The 15,103-nt window shown below is 31.5% G+C and overlaps 1 protein-coding gene and 1 long non-coding RNA gene across 2 annotated transcripts; both read left to right on the plus strand.

Moving 5' to 3' along the window:
* The first annotated feature begins 1,268 nt into the window (after positions 1–1,268).
* Positions 1,269–11,270, plus strand: LOC111709838 (uncharacterized). The gene is made up of 13 exons (XM_023483755.1): positions 1,269–1,306; positions 2,729–2,791; positions 3,228–3,281; positions 3,919–4,010; positions 4,774–4,841; positions 5,681–5,699; positions 5,956–6,037; positions 7,049–7,141; positions 7,360–7,455; positions 7,666–7,786; positions 7,863–7,900; positions 9,461–9,602; positions 11,256–11,270. The coding sequence occupies exons 1-13, from the start codon at positions 1,269–1,271 to the stop codon at positions 11,268–11,270; spliced, it is 921 nt and encodes a 306-aa protein (XP_023339523.1).
* A 982-nt stretch (positions 11,271–12,252) lies between these two features.
* LOC111709835 (uncharacterized) lies at positions 12,253–13,638 on the plus strand. Its single transcript, XR_002766949.1, has 4 exons — positions 12,253–12,353; positions 12,598–12,639; positions 12,925–13,125; positions 13,565–13,638. It is a non-coding gene; the product is annotated as an uncharacterized LOC111709835 (long non-coding RNA).
* Positions 13,639–15,103: the final 1,465 nt, after the last annotated feature.

Genomic DNA, 15,103 nt, shown 5'->3' on the forward strand with positions numbered 1-15,103 from the left:
ACAAATAGATAGATGAATAGATGAACAGATAGATTTAAAGATAAATAGATAGATAGATGGATAAATAAATAAATAGACAGATTTATGTATATAGAAAGACGGATAGATAAATAGATAGACATACATGTAAAAAAGTAAATACACAGATAGATAGATAGATAGATAGAAAGATAGACAGACTTACATATATATAGATAGATAGATAGTGGAGGATTGATATGGGAGTATTTTATTATTGAATGACATTTAGAGTTAGTTGATAAAACCAGGCAGGGTTATTAGGACTTTGAAGGCTTTATTAAAAAGAAGACTTAAGAGTGATTTTTGAATTACCTGAAATAAGTGGGAATTTGTAAAGATTACCCGCCCCCCCCCTCTATCTCTTCGATTTGGTCACTTTATCTTAGTCTCATCCGTTCATTTATTACTGTGCAAATTCAAATATAACATATCTATATTTAAGACAAAAACATTTACCATGAATGATAAAAAATGCATGATATGGGCGGACTCTTCGAAGCAAATTGGTTTTGATTTGATATTTTTTCTTTGCAATACACATACATGGCTAAATTTCATTTTACTTTACGATATGCACACATGGCTAAATTTCATTTTACTTTACGATATATACACATGGCTAAATTTCATTTTACTTTACGATATACACACATGGCTAAATTTCATTTTACTTTACCATATACACACATGGCTAAATTTCATTTTACTTTACAATATAGAAAGGGGGGGGGGGCAGAGTGAATTTTATTTCCAGCAATACTGAACATTGAAGCAGTATTTTAGAAACAAGAGGTGTGTCCGGGGGGGACATCCCTCCTGGAAAAGTGGATATTTCTAAGAAATTTCAAATTTTCATCTTACAAAGTTTGTTTGAGCACCGGCATCAAATTCACCTACGCAGAATCATTTTTCAAATTTTGTCGAATGACTCTGCTCTCTGCTCAGGTGAAAATTTGAAATTTCTTAGAGAGAAGCGAAATTTGGAAGAGGGACATCTTCTGGCTGATTTAAAATAGAGTATATGATTGAAGGATAAAGTAAGAATGGATAATTTATGGAGTAAGTATGGAAAAAGAATGGAGTAAGAATGGAGCAAAATTGGAGTAAGAATTGAGGAAGAACAATGGAGGAAGGAAGGAGTATATAGGGTGGAATAAGGATGGAATATCGATTGAGTATGGATGGAGTAAGGATGGAGTAAGGATGGAGTATGGATGGAATAAGTATGGAGTAAAGATGGAGTAAGAATGGAGGAAGGATGGAGTAAGGATGGAGTATTGATGAAGTAAGGATGGAATAAGTATGGAGTAAAGATGGAGTAAGTATGGAGTAAGTATGGAGTAAGAATGGAGTAAGCATGGAGTAAGGATGGAGTAAGGATGGAGTAAGGATTGAGTAAAAATGGAGTAAGAATGGAGTAAGGATAGAGTATGGATGGAGTAAGGATTGAGTATAAATGGAGTAAGAATGGAGTAAGGATGGAGTAAGGATGGAGTAAGGATGGTGTAAGGATGGAGTAAGGATGGAGTAAGGAAGGAGTAAGGATGGAGTAAGGATGGAGTAAGAATGGAGTAAGGAAGGAGTAAGGATGGAGTAAGGATGGTGTAAGGATGGAGTAAGGATGGAGTAAGGAAGGAGTAAGGATGGAGTAAGGATGGAGTAAGGATGGTGTAAGGATGGAGTAAGGATGGAGTAAGGAAGGAGTAAGGATGGAGTAAGGATGGAGTAAGAATGGAGTAAGGAAGGAGTAAGGATGGAGTAAGGATGGTGTAAGGATGGAGTAAGGATGGAGTAAGGAAGGAGTAAGGATGGAGTAAGGATGGAGTAAGGATGGAGTAAGGATGGAGTAAGGATGGANCCCCCTCCCAATACATAATCGGCTTTTATCACTCAGTATGCATGAAAAGCAGGCCTAAGCTTTTACATTATACATATTTTTCTAAGACAATACACTTAAAAAGTGTACATGCACATTAATTACTACAATTTTTCATAACAACCAGTTATTGTAGTTAAAATAAAACATTTATAAAGAGGTGTAAGTTTAAACCAGAATATCAATTTCATTCTTTTGAAGGTGACGCTATCGGAGGCAATAACTTTAACATAGGCATTGAAAATAGACATTTCAATTCTAATTGCTCTGATAAGTAATAATGGAACATATTTCCCTATTCCCTGGTATAATGAACAAATAAAAATGGAAAACAGGACGCTAATTACTTCATTGAAAGGAAAAAATTAGATGAATATTTGTCTACGAATGTTTTAAAAAGGTTTTTTTTACACTTAGATGATAATTGGTTTAATATTATGAATTGCAATGTTAATAATTTGAAGAGAATATATGTGTGAAGGTGATAAACAAAAATAACGTCCAAAATAGTGCACAAAAACATATTGTGTTGTGCCTTTTAATAAAATTGTTATTATTGTATAAAAATAAGCCTGTCCTAAATGAATCATAATTCAGTTCGAAAATATTATAGTTTTTTAATAACAGCAGTGAGATTGGTCAAAATGTTTGTACATGTATTTGGTAAAAGATGTTTCCTTTAAAAAAAAAACAATTTTTTGGTCAATTTCTTTTGGTTTGTTATATTTTTGTCTGCTTTGCTTTTTTATGGTTTTAAACAACATGTTTTTGTTTGACCAATTCTTAAAATTGAATTTTTTAACAAAATTATAGAAAAATTTTGTTTTTCAGATCTTCTGAATTGAGGCCTGTACAAGGGCTGGTAAACTCGGTAAACTCCATGGAGGAGGAAAGGTGGGTGTAGCAATGGGAGGTGTGTCAATTTCTCAATTTCAATTTTTATACAAAATCTGAAACCTTCAAAATCATATATGTAGATCCAGACAGCTATGGAAATTATGCATCAACTTTTAAGACCGCGGCGTCAAATTTGGAGCGTTGCAACGCCTTGATTTGTTCCTTATCTACCTCGAACACGTGATACAGGATAGTTTTTGGCTTCAGTTGAAAAGTAGTAATTGGCAAAATTCTGATCTATTTTTAAGTATGAGCTTGTACATTTAGGTACATTTTTCGATATTACTTATTCAAAATGTTAAAGTTTTTTCTGGCAGTGCGTCTAAAGTCGGCAAAAATAGCAATGCAAAAAGGTTTTATGAAATTGACACACCTCTGAGTGAAGAAAATTACAATTATGACATTATTGTTGTACAAGATTCTTTATGTACAGTCAGCTGCCCGAGGATGGAGTAATGACCAGCCCGGCCAGGCAGGTTAACTTAAGGTGAATAAAATTTAATTAAATTTTGCATGAAAGTTTTGAAACGGTACGGCCCATGAAATCTTTGAATGCTCAATAATGAGACTTCCACGTTTTTAACTTAAAAGATTGATAATTTACAACTGTGGGTTCTTTAGCATGTTGTAACTTCTGAATTGCTGTAAGCGAAACAATCGAATTTATCACGTTTCAACCTATAGATAAGATGCAAACGACGATATCTTTCATGACAGAAGTGAATTTTTTATTTTGATTCGTTTACGCTTATATACCGTGAGAGATATAAAACTGAAATATATTTTTAATGTTGTAATGAACCCCTTTACGATCCACTTTAGCTTATTTTGTGACATGATATCATAAGTTCATAACTAGAGTCTAAGAGTTTTAAGATTCCTACTTTATTTTGTTTTATCATTATTATCGTTATTATCCTCATTATTATCATTATTATTTTTGTTATGATAATCGTTATTATTGGTATAATTATTATTATTATTATTATTGTTGTTATTATCATTATTATTGTTATTATTTTTACTATTATTATTATTTTTATTATTATTATTATTATTATTATTATTTATTATTATGTTTATTATTATCATTATTATTATAATCATCATTATCTATTTATTAGTGTGACTGTCCCTCGAATTGATGGATTGGTTTCTTCTGTTAGTGTTGGCCAATATCTAAATAAAGCAGAGGATTTCCCAGATGGCAAGTTTGGTAAAAAAACTGAAAAAATATTTAATTGTTTTTATGACTCTACATTTAAAAAAAGAATGGTATGTATTTACAAAAGTAACCTGAAAACTTTGCCTGATCAAGATTAATGGATGAGATTTTCATTAACTTTTATTTGAAAATTGGTTTTTGGAAACGACGTAAATCAACATTGTTGAACAGATCGTTAAAACAAGTTGATTTTGTTCCTTTTCAAATTTTTCGTTCATTTTCCATCTATTTTTTTTGTGTTCTCATTGAACGATCGTTTCGTAAAAACAACTAACAAATGCTCAACGTTTGTTCGAAAAAATCGTTTAATCAGTAAAAAAAACGATAGTTTTTAAATCTATTGGAAAATTCGTTCGTTTAAAAAGATGATTTTTTAAAAGTTCGTTTTAACGATTTTAAATTGTTCGTTTTTCTCATTTGTTTTGGTAAACGATATTCTTTTAATTTCTCTGAACGATCCAAGTTGTTCGTTCATAGTTCGCTTTTTTTCTGAACGATAAATTCCGTCTTTCCCTCCAACTAGAAGTTTAAAGTAATCAGAAAGATAAAACAAAAATTCTTCAACTAATTTCTTGTTTTTGCAATTGATGTTTAGAAATTCATTTAATTTTACACAAGTTTACCAATTTTCACAAATAGCGAAAAAAATGTCGTTATTATTTTAGTTCTTTAGCTCATCTCTTCTATTCTTTCGTTAATGAACTCATACATGCCGTTTTTATAATGCATTTTACAATGTACACAATATTTTTAGGAATTCACAAGTCTCAATCTATAAATCATCTGACCAGTATAAATGAAACTGACCGCCTATACAGGAATGTGTTTTTTTTGTACTAAACGCTGAATGATACAATCATGTTTTGGGACAGAATTATTGGGTTTTCCTTTATCCATTGACACCAGCCACCAGCCACTGGGGTTCTGATCTCATTTTTCAGACGCCATTACTTATTCAAATTTTGTAAAAATATAATATATTATATAAATACAATTTATGAGACTATTGTGTACTTTATCATTCTTCCTCACTTCATCGTCAATTTCATAATAAACATAAGCTGTAAAGTAATCATCGTGCTATGTGCTATAAAATCAAATTAGCTCTACATTGTAGCACGTGTGCTATAAAGTTTGGATTGGCTCCCGGATTTTCTCCAAAATTTTTGGATATTTCCAAAATATGTTTTCGATTGAAATGGAAAAAAATTGAAATCAACTTTATATTTTCACTTCTGCTTTGTTTCAAAGCTTCTTTGATCTATGGAAATAGCCATTGAAATAAGACAAGTACACAAACGTTTCATAAAATTACCTATAACACTATTTTTTTGGCACGACGTGCTATAAAGTTTTTGGACTTAAATTTTCTCTATATCTCGAAGGTTCTCGCCTTTTTAGATTTAATTTTGTGCCGAGCTTTAGCGAAGTACCTTCTCGGTAAAGAGAAAATTTCTGTCCAAAAATTTTACATAACTGCAAACCAAAATAACAGTGTTTTAAATAGTTAATTTCTTGTTTTGAAACAGTTCACTGTTATGTATATAGCAATATTTAAAGGTTGCAATTAATTATTAATTTCCCTTTTTATGATCAAAGTGTTCCTAAAATAATAAATAATTTAACTATCGCATACAATAAATACAGATTTAAACAGGAAGAAGGAAAAAAGAAAAAAAGGTAATAATTAATTTTATAATATTATTTAAAAAAAGAAATTCCCTCAATATAAAAATGTGAAAATGTGAAAATCGGTAAAGGATTTCCGGGCTTATGATCGGACATACAGAAAGACAGACAGACAAACAGAGATTTTAAACTTTATTTATAAAGATGATAAATTTGTTTAAAGTCTCAATTGGAAATATTAACTTAATTTTAACTCAATTAAATCAATTGAAATCAAGGTAGTCAAAATTTGTAATCAACATTTCAGCTGCTCGTCTGTCCCGTGGATTTCTTGAATTTATCAGTTTGGTTGATCTTGCCAAACCAGTAGAAAAGGAGGAGAAAAAGAGGTGAAATTATGGATGAAAGGAACTGCACAGTAATCTTAATTTCAAGTGATGGCCAATTCACAACGGTACCCTTAGCAACAATTTTTTGATCAAGTATGAAATAGATAGATATGTTTTATTTTAAAAACTGTTAATTTTGTCCAGATTATTAATCAGATGAAGATGTCAAGGGAACTGTTGAGAATAGAGCATTGTTATTTTAGCATGGAGGCTCACTTGAAATTATGCTAACAGTCTTTTTAATAAAATCAACAACTTTATTATTTTTACCGTTTAACTGAGGACAACATTTCACATTATATCTGACCTTGATAAAAAATTCTAAATTTTGAAAAGTAAATATTGTTTAGATAATATCCCTTATCTTAATCCTCTTTATTCAAGGCAGGATATGTTTTAGTAAAATCCTAACCCTCAATAAACATTAAACATGTTCCAATCTAGGTGAGAAATGAAAAAAAGAGCTTAAACTTGTTTAGTGCTCTTGATACAGATGAAGTATGTACTATATGGAGACTAAAAACATTTAAACAATTGTGGTTTATAACTTTGTTCCGATATAATTATACAAAGTACAAAAAACCTACAACTTTTAAGAACTACAACAGATCAAAGTACGACTAATCTAATACTATTAAACGGCAAATAAAGCTTAAATTGTACACACGACTTTTTCAGTACTTTTAATACAAAGTAAAGTATAAACTGAATACAATTTAACAGACAAGCGGAATAATTATTGTCTAAGTTAGTTCCTCAATAGTGAGTGAAGTGAAGTAAAGGGATCAAGTCGATTAAGCAATTGGTCCTCAAATTTAAGTGCCCAAATAAGATATCGAGATTAAGCGTTCAAGGATAACAATATCCACTTAAAAGTTCTTATATCATGCACTAATCTAGAAAAATGCATGAAGTTCAAATATATATTAAGGAATTTTAGTAACAAACAATTTAGGACTAACAATTTTATGACTTCTATGTACTAAGAAATGTATAAAATTATTTTCTCAGGAGTACTAAAGATCAAAGTACGCCCAACCTGGAGGTGGTTACTGAACCTGCTGAGTCCTCATCTAATATTTCAGATGAATCACCAGTTATAAGGTAATTTTTTTAAATTTGTTTTGAAAAATTTATTTCATAACAATGATGCCATGTTAAGACATTGAAGTCCAGAAGACCTTAGGGGTTTGCTCATTAATATCAATCCATATACACAATTCTAAAGTTTTCAGTTCTGCATAAACTGCAACTTTACATCAAGTTATTTAAGACTCCATATTTTTTTTAAAAAGCGCCATGAAAATCTAAAACTCTATTAGACAAAGACGACCGGTGGAGCGAAGGGAGAGAAGAACAACGGTTGGTACAGAAGCTGGACTTCTCGGCCTTCATCACTCCTTATCTACGAAAACAGGGTACACATTATGGAGCGTTTATATGGCTTCCACTGAAAGTTTTCGCGTAAATTTGCTCGTGAATTTTTCAAAATTTTGCGCGAAATTAATTTTTTTAATTTATGAGGCATCAAACAACAAATCTATCCATAAAATATGCTGGAAAGTTTTCAATGGCTTCGTGTAATTATTCAATTGAAAAGCTCCCTATCTGTAGCATTCCATTATCAGTAAGTTAAGAGAGGCGACAAGTCCATCTATAAATATTAATATTAGTAGAAGGAAGACGACAACTCCATCTATAAATGGCGACTTTTCTATGAGCACACCTTCTCTAACCCTAGCGGGGAAGGTAATGAATTCGACTTTTCCGAATTATAAAATCAAAAATATATTTTTTTAAATTAAATTTTGAATGATATTTTCAGACTGATATCCCTCCACGTTCAAGACCGCAAACATCAAAGTACGTTTTAATAATAATTAAATTAAATAAAAATATTTGCATATTTTTCAAGTCCTCATACAGAGAAATGTTTTTAAGAATGCACCTCCCCCTCCGTCCCCATAATTACTAAGGTCAAAGAATACAAAAAAAAACCTAAGAATTATAAATAATATTTTCTATTCTTATGTTGAATATTGGATAATTAATTATTTTATTAATTAATATATAAGAGTATGTGTAGTATAATTGCAGCTTGACATTTTATATATTTTCTTCAATATTGAACACACTTTCCGCTTGCAAACACATGCATAAACATTAAACAGATATTAAGAATTATCTTACAGGGTGATTCTTAAATATTTATTAAGTGTTATACGGGGTGCCTCAAAAAAAATATCAAGTACTATTATTATACAAGGTGCCCCCTAAGCACGCAGATGCACTAAGACCCATACAACTGTAGAATTGGTAGGCAACGTTAAGCTATCCTTCTTGTATAAAATTTAGTTTTAAAGCAAATAATTTGCCTATTGACTTATTAGATCACTTATTAAGTGAAATGGGTCTGTTTACACTGCACAATTGCTGTGTCTTATGCTCAATGACATAACTTGATTTTTTTAAAAGTCATCATACAACTTTTCTCTATATTATAAATGTTGATTTATAACAAATAGTTGTACCATTAGCAGTACTTATTAAGCAAAATGAAGATATGTTCATTACTAGCAGTTGTTGTGTTTCATCTTCATTAGTCATTCATATCCAACGTAGATTATAGAGTTAGAGTGATGATGTACGCTAATCCTTTACTAATTTTACAGGCCATAAACTATACAGAGAGTGTACCGCATATTTGTTTATTATAAGTTGATTCTTGCCTAACCTATAGTATATCAATATTAGTAAACAGTTGTAAGTGTACAGTACAGCTAGCCCCCTTGTTCATATCATAACTTGAGTCTTTCAGTCGGAATCAAGGAGTAAGAAATAGAAGGGAGATACAACTGACGCGGCCCGACCTACCATATGATTATACATGCTTTGCAGACGGGTACTCCATTTGTATAAGAAATATTCAGAATATATTATATATGCCGTAATTGTACATCAAACAAATATTTCAAAATAAGAAGTACCGTCTCCAAAGCATGTACATATAATCATATGGTAGGACTGGCCGCGTCACTTATATCTCCTTTCTATTCCATACTCCTTGTTCGGAATCTTGGTCCACTGTCGTATAGCTCCAACTGTAAATCAATTTATTCAGGGACGTATTCAGAGGGGGCTAAGCCCCCCTGGACCAGTGAAATATATTGATTTCAGGGGGTTTTCAGACCCCAACGAGTGCTGAGCCCCCCCCCCNGCCCCTGAATTTATTATATAAAAAACAGGGGGGGGGGACTATGTCTTTGTATGGTTCAAGAGTGTTTCAAAGATGAATGTTAATGTTTACAAAGAAAAAGAAAAAATATTATATAGTGGTATTTTTATTTCTATCCAATGTCTCTGTAAAGATGAAATGAGAAGAGCACTGGTTAATTCATGATTTTCACGTACACTCCCTTTAAGAAGAGAAGCACCTGTAGTGCCAAGGGTGCAAGCCCCCCCTCTGCCTCAATGGAAGTCTGTGCTGGATACACGGATACAGATGGATGTGGATACAATGTTTCAGAATATTATGACCGACAGCGACCTCTATAGAGCTTGGATTGTAAGTACAATATATAGATAGATAGATAGATAGATAGATAGATAGATAGATAGATAGATAGATAGATAGATAGATAGATAGATAGATAGATAGATAGATAGATAGATAGATAGATAGATAGATAGATAGATAGATAGATAGATAGATAGATAGATAGATAGATAGATAGATAGATAGATAGATAGATAGATAGATAGATAGATAGATAGATAGATAGATAGATAGATAGATAGATAGATAGATAGATAGNTGAAATATTATTTAGAAATATCCTACTCTAAAGGGACTGTCGTTCTTATTTAATGAGGACCATGCCCAATTCACAACAGTATCCTAATCAATAAACTTGAAGATCTCTTTTTTAGCATCTAATGTTTAGAATTTTGACATTTTTCTTCATTCTTTTATGAATAAATTAATCAATTTTCAATGTCAAAACCATGTCAGTCTCTTTAAGGGTACAGTTGTGAAGCAAACATGCCACTCTATAAGTAGAGAATCATTCGGAATTACGTCTACATTCCCTTTAATGGCATAAATGTAGCCGTCTCCGAAAAAGAGATATCCTTTTTGATGCATCTATTCTTGTTTACAAATTCCGCCCAGAGATACCTGGTTTCAATATGTACGTAGAATACGCAACTGCATTTAACTTTCCTTGCATTATAACCTTGGAAATGATTGATTTGCATGATTTGCTTACTGTGCACAGTATACAGCTTTCTCTACAGCTTAAAGTCGACTCGCAACTTCCAATGAACCAGTGTACTGTAGAAATAAGAGGAAAATCAATTCCTTTGTTTGTTGACAGAGGAGAGGAAGGCCAGCCACGACAATTTCTACTCCAAACCACATTCTCCTCATTTTCTCGTCCCGAGCCACCTCGAAATACTCGTCCTTCCAATATTATTTTTTTAAACAGTCCAATCCTCCAATATAAATCTGTTTTTTAAGAATTGGCCACGTTAAGGCATTTATGAAATATTGAATTTTTGCAAATCAAAAAAGAATAGTTTCATTAGAATTAAAGTTTTCGAGTTCAATGTCCTCAAAACTGTTTACCTTTTACGCGCAAATAATTCATAGTTTATAGAATTTAAAATCTTTTTTATTTATTACTAGCTGAAGGGCCCAGCATTAGGCAACATATATATATATGTTACGCGAGCCATGCTGCGTGTAGAAAGTCTGCTTGTCACCCCTGGGTATTTCTGAGTTCTCCCTGAAGATCTGTACGGAATGTATTGTNCTATTGATTATCAAATAGAACCAAGCAGATCAGTTTCTTCGCCACTGGAAATAGATTACTCTGAGGTATTTTGGAAATTTAAACAGTGTTTTTTTTACGTATTTTTACGTCTTTCATATTTATAAAAACAAAAGCAGAGATTTGACATTTCATATCTAGGACATTCTATAGTTCGGACATTCATAGACAGAGAAGGATCTGTGAACGAGAAAATGAGGAGAATCTGGCTAAGGCGAGAAATTGTTGTGGCTAGCCTTCCTCCCCTCGTTGACCGTTAAAAATGAACGGACATTTTCTAATTTATGCTGTTTTCCATTTGTTTAAAACCAATATTTGACAAAGTTGTTCGTTGATGTTCATTCCATACGAAACTTTGCCTGTTAATCTTTATCATTTCTTTTTAGAACTGTGAGCTTTGAAGTAACAAAGAACTTTGGAATAACTTCAGCAAATATAAAAGTTAACCAGATTTTTGTAAGTTAACCAGATATTTGTAAGTTAACTAGATTTTTGTAAGTTTTTTTTAAAGGAGAGTTCGAAAATTTTCCTTTTCAAGTGCAAGTCCATTTTGATCTAAAATTTGCATTGAATTTGCCTAAAATCCAAAATTGGTTTTTAAAGCTTTAAAGCTCGGTATCGTGTGTTAACATTTTACTACGACGTCAGCGGTCAGCATATACACCAATAAAAAATGGTTTACAGAAAAGGTTATAAATAATACAGAGGCTGGCATATATTTTAATACAATATCCGTTACTGAATTGCAACATAATCGGTGTATTTAAATGAATTGTCTGAAATATTATTATTTTACCCTTTCAGTAACCGACATTATACTAATTTATATGCTGAACCCTGTATTCAAGGCAGGACTAGGACAATGTTTACTACATTTTTATGATAAAATTAGTTCGAGTTGATGACGTCATTCATTGACCTTGTAGAATTGTAAACAGATCCATCCACTATCCTTCAGATATACATCGTTTGTGTGAACGAACGAAATTTTTGCGAACGATCGAAATTTTTGCGAACGATAAATAAAACAATGGAGGAACGACCGGGAATGTTCAAAGAAATGAAAAAGATAGTTTTGCTAATGAATTAACAAATTTTCCGAATTATTTTGAAAATCCAGTAGTTTTTTGCTGAATGAACGTTTTTTTCGAACAAACTTTAAAAAACGATATTTTTTAATCGAACGAACAACTTCTTTGGACAAACTTTTGAAAACCGGTAGTTCTTTACTGAAAAAAACTAACGAAATAGATGGAAAGGGAACTAAAATATATAGAACGAACGAAATTATTTTTTTGGACGATTGAAAAAAACGAATGAAATAGGTCGTTCACGATTGACGAATGAACGAAATGAAAAAAACAAACTCAGACATCTCAATACTCTCCAGAGTTCTACTGATACCCTCTTAGTTACTTGATTAAAAATTGAATAATTTTTTTTTAAGGTTGACGGCAGATGGTGAAAAAACTACGAAATTACAGGTGTTTTTTAGAAAAATAAAATTTCAGATTTAACAATTTTAATATTTACTCATCAATAAAAGTTTAGATTAAAAAACAAAGCACTTTTGCTAACTTTCTCTGTAGTAGTGGTGTCCATAAAAACTATTAAAAGATTTTTTTCTGAGTTGGCAACCCGGATTTAAACTATTAATGTTTCTAAATAACAACAAAAACATACCAACATAATTAATTTAGGTCTAAAATAATGATTTCTATCTCTCAGGTTGTGACAGAGCAAGAGTTTATAAAATCTACTTTTCTGAAGGTTATATTTTTTAACACGATTGATAATAATTTTACGTATGGTTTTCTTATACTCATGATTATATTATGTCGAAATCCACGTTATTTACACGGCTGACAAACTTACGTTCCAAAATCTTTATTTTTTTATGTAGAAACAATTCAAAGCTATTGTTTCATTTCTGTTATTTTGTTTCCAGGTATAATATTTCTGAGAGGTCAGATACAAAGTTTACTTTCCTTTTTAAAAACTTTTGGGTTCAACATTTAAATGTCGTTTTCCAACGTTCTAAATCTCATATTTCAGAGTAAGATAGAATCTGAATTCTGGGCCCTTTATAAGAAGAATATGAGTTTATTGGAACAAATGCTGGAAAACCAGGTTCCCCAACAAGAAAAACCCGCCAAATTAAAACCCAAATCAGCTGGTAAAGTGGCGCCATCTATTGATTATCAAATAGAACCAAGCAGATCAGTTTCTTCGCCACTGGAAATAGATTACTCTGAGGTATTTTGGAAATTTAAACAGTGTTTTTTTACGTCTTTTTACGTCTTTCATATTTATAAAAAAACCTGTATATGAAATGTCCTTTCTGTGGAATGTCCTCTCTTTTGAATTGTTCTGTCTGTCCATCAAATTTCTATTCTATGAATATGAAATGACTTATCATTGAAATGTCCTGTCTTTGAAATTTCCTGAGTGTGGAAATGTCATGTCTATCAAATATCCTGTCTGTGAAATGTCCTGTCAGGATTTTGAAGTTTGTAACCTGTCGCTAAAAGTATATTTACCAGATATTCATATAGATTATAAGTATTACAGTTGCAAAATAAATAACAAAATACAAAATTAAATGTTTGTTGAGAAAATATTCAAAAACCTCCTAAAATAATAAATTCTCCAAATATAATAAATTATACCAAATTAATTTCTAAATTAATCGTAGATGTGGAGAATAATGAACAGTCTTATTATTCTTCTAATTTTGTCCCTGATGGTTATGGCCATATTCAAGATTGCGCATACACTATTTTGATGAGATTCTATATGATTGTTATAAGATTCTATCAAAGTTTTATTTTATTAAATCAAATTTCTATAGATTCTATCAAAGCTATATATAAAAACAACAGTATAACCTCGTACTATAACCTCGTTGAGTACAACTCAAATTTCCATGTTTTAGATTGACTACGATAGAACGCGTGTTTATTCCAAAAGAATAACAGAAAACAGACATTTTCAAGTGGCCTCCATCCAGACCATTCTCTTGTTATATTTATGCAAGTGCCATACAGAGCGTTTTATATCATTTTGGATTTTCTCCAAGCTCAAACTTCAAAATACGCACAGATTACTATATTTCCTGCATTCAACTTTTTTTACAATTAAATATCGATTATTATTAACTAATGCCCTGAACTTTTTAAAAACATTTAAGTTTTAATAATTACAATTATGATTTATTTTAAACGGGCATGTTTTAATAAAAGTAGAACGAAGACGACTAGAGAATTTCACAGTTTTTTTTGTCTCACTGCATACTGTACACTGCAGGAAACTCTAGTGGATTTCGAGTACCGAGCCGACTTTTGATCAGCTAGAGAATGCTGTACAGTACGAGTACAGACCTTATATTGCAAAACGGGAAAAATATGCCAAATGAAAGAGCCCCTTTTGTGAAATTTATGTGTGTAGAATCCAATATGATGTAGGACACCCTGTTATTTGTAAAAAACAAAATACGAGTGCCCTGCAGTGCCAAAATTACGAGTGCCCTGCAGTGCAAAAAGTATGAGTGCCCTGCAGTGCCAAAAATGATTACTATGGGCATACCATTGTAATCTTTTATGATGCTTTGATAAAAAAAAATAATATTTTAGTTTTCTAAAATTCAATAAATATTAGTACATTACATAAAGTGAAGTAATCTCTGGTTGGGTGTTTGTTTGTCTGTTTTTGTGTTTGTTTGTTTGTGTCCATTCATTAATTTGCCTCAGTTTTTGACGAAGAATTTCAGTAGAACCGGGCAGCAGAATATTCTAATCTAAGCAATTAGTTAGTTGGAGCATTTTACTCAATGATGGTTGACTAGAGAAAGTTCAGTTTACAGGCAAAGCTGGATTCCCAAACTTTTGTAATTAATAAAGCTATATTTTATGTTTTAACAATATCTTTAAACTTCTTTTGATCCTAGAACAATGAGAATTTAAGATTAGTATTACCCCAGAAAATTACGACTTAGACTTTAATTTCTTAACTTTAACGCTACACATTTGGTGCTGGCGCGGCGGTGTAAAGTCTAATGACATATGTTTCCATTATAGGATTCCTAAACAATTCAAAATATGTTTTATGTACATACAGGGTTACCCAAACATTATAAGGCTTGGCTTGGTTTCTTCAATGATTTGTCAGACACGGAAAGAAGTTCATATGTTGCAGGGAATCATGCTTATTAAGTCTCATTCTTTGTGGGTAACTC

This window comes from Eurytemora carolleeae, unplaced genomic scaffold, assembly GCF_000591075.1.
Source record: "Eurytemora carolleeae unplaced genomic scaffold, Eaff_2.0 scaffold695, whole genome shotgun sequence".
In the NCBI taxonomy this organism is placed as follows: domain Eukaryota; kingdom Metazoa; phylum Arthropoda; class Copepoda; order Calanoida; family Temoridae; genus Eurytemora; species Eurytemora carolleeae.